Raw genomic sequence first — 3,040 nt, forward strand, 5'->3', positions numbered from 1 at the left:
TCGCCATTATCAGATCTGTCATCGTAAGGGATGGATGAATCAGCTGACAATTATAACTAATGTCGTATATTTACGATTGTAATGTCGTACATTCACAATTGATCTCGCCATTATCAGATCTGTCATCGTAAGGGATGGATGAATCAGCTGACAATTATAACTAATGTCGTATATTTACGATTGGTATGTCTCATATTCACAATTGTCAGATCTGTCATCTCAAGGGATGTATGAACAACCGATTGACCAGAATGAACCACTGCTCCACAAAACACGAGCAGCAGCAGAATTTGCAGCCAACCACTCAGGTATCCCACACTACCGTACAGTATAGAGAGTTTACGTACCTGATCGGGGTAAGTGTGTAAGTATATGGTCTTATCACTTGTTAACAACATATATGAATACAATTCAGTGTAGTTGTTGTATATAAATATGTATATATATATATATGTGTGTGTGTGTGTGTGTGTGTGTGTGTGTGTCTCCTTCTTCATCTATCTTACACACTCACAAACACACTGTCTTATTCAGCAATGCCACATGCGCGGGTGCACTCAGCTGCCGACAGGCAAAACTAACTTTTGCTCAGACACACACGCACAAGAGCATGTGACCACCCCACGCACACCAAAGACATTCCGCAGCCACACAGCCCAGCCAAAGGTAAGCCACGATCTAGGGTTTAGCGTTTAGAGTTTGGGGTTTTAGAGTAAATATCCCACGCACAGTCACAGACACCACAGATGACAGCAATGTTCTATGTACGATCACCCGTGCGATTGAGTTCACAGGGCAATGGATGTTTTATTTAGACGGTGCCTCTCTTGTACATGTGCGTATATGCATGGTTACCTACAGCAATGGATGTTTAATTTAGACTGTGCTTCTCTTGCACGTGTGGGTATATGCATGGTTACCTACAGCAATGGATGTTTAATTTAGACTGTGCTTCTCTTGCACATGTGGGTATATGCATGGTTACCTACATCAATGGATGTTTAATTTAGACTGTGCTTCTCTTGTACATGTGGGTATATGCATGGTTACCTACAGCAATGAATGTTTTATTAGGACTGTGCTTATCTTGTACATGTGCGTATATGCATGCTTACCCACAGCAATGGATGTTTCATTTAGACTGTGCTTCTCTTGTACATGTGCGTATATGCATGGTTACCTACAGCAATGGATGTTTTATTTAGTTTGGTTACCTATAGCAATGGATGTTTTATTTAGACTGTGCTTCTCTTGCACATGTGCGTATATGCATGCCTACCTACAGCAATGGATTCTTATTCAGCATGCTTACCTACAGCAATGGATTCTTATTCAGCATGCTTACCTACAGCAATGGATGTTTTATTTAGACTGTGCTTCTCTTGTACATGTGCGTATATGCATGCTTACCTACAGCAATGGATGTTTTATTCAGCCTTCTTACCTACAGCAATGGATGTTTTATTTAGACTGCTTCTCTTGTACATGTGTGTATATGCATGCTTATCTACAGCAATGTAAGCTCAGGGGATGTTCTGAACTTAAAGATGCGAAGTCCGGGTTCTGCTCAGTCGCACACAAACAGCTGCACGCCACACACAAAGCCACAGCAAATGCCGCCAGGGTGTGTTGCCATTTATGGGATACTTGCTGTTTAAATTCTTGGTAGAGACGATCGGTTTTGTTTAGATACGAATTAGATACGAAACACTATCCTCTAAAACATAATGGCTTAATCCAATCTACACTATGCACAATAGAAGGAGCAGCAGCGTGCGTCAGAACCGAAATCTCACTCTGCTATGACGAAGGTGTGTATGTGACCCATACACGTGTATATGTGGCTATTTAAATCATGTGTGTGTGTAAGTGTCTGTATATATATCATGTGTATATCGTGTATGTGTGTGTAGCTATTATGTCATGTACGTGCGCACTGTGTGTCACGTACGCCCCATGTCTTAATAAAGGTGTATGGTCGCTGTAGGGTTTTAGGTCATGCAGAGGCGGTTGCTGTTTGTAGATATAGGGTTTTAGGGTTTTATGTCTACCCAAACAACTCCCTTACAGTCACTAGGATTGTGACCAATTGGTGGTGGCTTGTGTGTTTGAGATGTGACTATGTCTGCCTATTGCCACCTGTTCACTCTCTTGCACATGCATGCCTTCCAAAATACCAACTAGCTTTTGACTTATTTGTTTTCTTGAGACGGACTGATGCCTTGCTAGTTTGTGTGCGTTGCGTTCTATAAATAGCTGCTCAGGCTTTAACAGTGTCTTCTCATTGGGATCGGGACGCCACTGAATGTGCTATTTATCCGTTCCGACCAATCAGATTGCATCTACTACCAATCAGATTGCATCTACTACCCATCAGATTACATTTACTACCAATCAGATTGCATCTACTCCCCTCTCACACGCTTGTACCTCACTATCCGTGCTCAAAAATGCCACAGAAGTGCCATCACATGGGCTGTGACTTGCCGCCGAAAGCAAACACCAACTACTGCTCAGACGATCACAAACACCACCACGCGCAGGTGAGACCCACGCGCCTGTACACACACTGTGCTGTGTGTCTGCTGTGTTTGTGTACATTCGTGTACATTTTGTGTATGTTTGTGTACGTATGTGTACGTTTGTGTATGTTTGTGTATGTTTGTGTATGTTTGTGTACGTTTGTGTATGTTTGTGTATGTTTGTGTACGTTTGTGACCGTAGTGTGTGTGTGCTACAGTGGTGCAGCATGGCACGTGTGATATGTGTTGGTGTGTCATATTTGTATCTGTGGCAATAGTTTGCGCAGGAGAGTGGCACGTGGTTGAGTAGTTATGTTGGTTGTCTATGTATGTGGTCTCTGACGAAGTGTGTTACCCATAGGTGTGAATGCATACCTAATACTACGCTCGTTATGTTCAAATGCAGCGTTGACTATAGGGATTCTCCTATATATGTACGTGCTAATCTGTTTTCTACTTATATATATATATATATAGTTATTATTATATATATATATTATTTATTATATATATATTAT

The 3,040-nt window shown here is 41.5% G+C and overlaps 1 protein-coding gene across 1 annotated transcript in view; it reads left to right on the forward strand.

The window, feature by feature from the left end:
* Positions 1-230: 230 nt before the first annotated feature.
* The window catches only part of SARC_05084 (hypothetical protein), a gene marked incomplete at both ends in the record, with an annotated part of 5,500 nt that continues 2,690 nt past the window's right edge, over positions 231-3,040 (forward strand). The window contains 5 exons of the mRNA XM_014301071.1: positions 231-356; positions 535-666; positions 1,514-1,624; positions 1,761-1,811; positions 2,460-2,543. Coding sequence (XP_014156546.1) covers positions 231-356; positions 535-666; positions 1,514-1,624; positions 1,761-1,811; positions 2,460-2,543 — 504 coding nt within the window. The remainder of the gene's footprint in view (positions 357-534; positions 667-1,513; positions 1,625-1,760; positions 1,812-2,459; positions 2,544-3,040) is intronic.

The sequence above is a fragment of the Sphaeroforma arctica genome, assembly GCF_001186125.1.
Source record: "Sphaeroforma arctica JP610 unplaced genomic scaffold supercont1.311, whole genome shotgun sequence".
Lineage (NCBI taxonomy): Eukaryota > Ichthyosporea > Ichthyophonida > Sphaeroforma > Sphaeroforma arctica.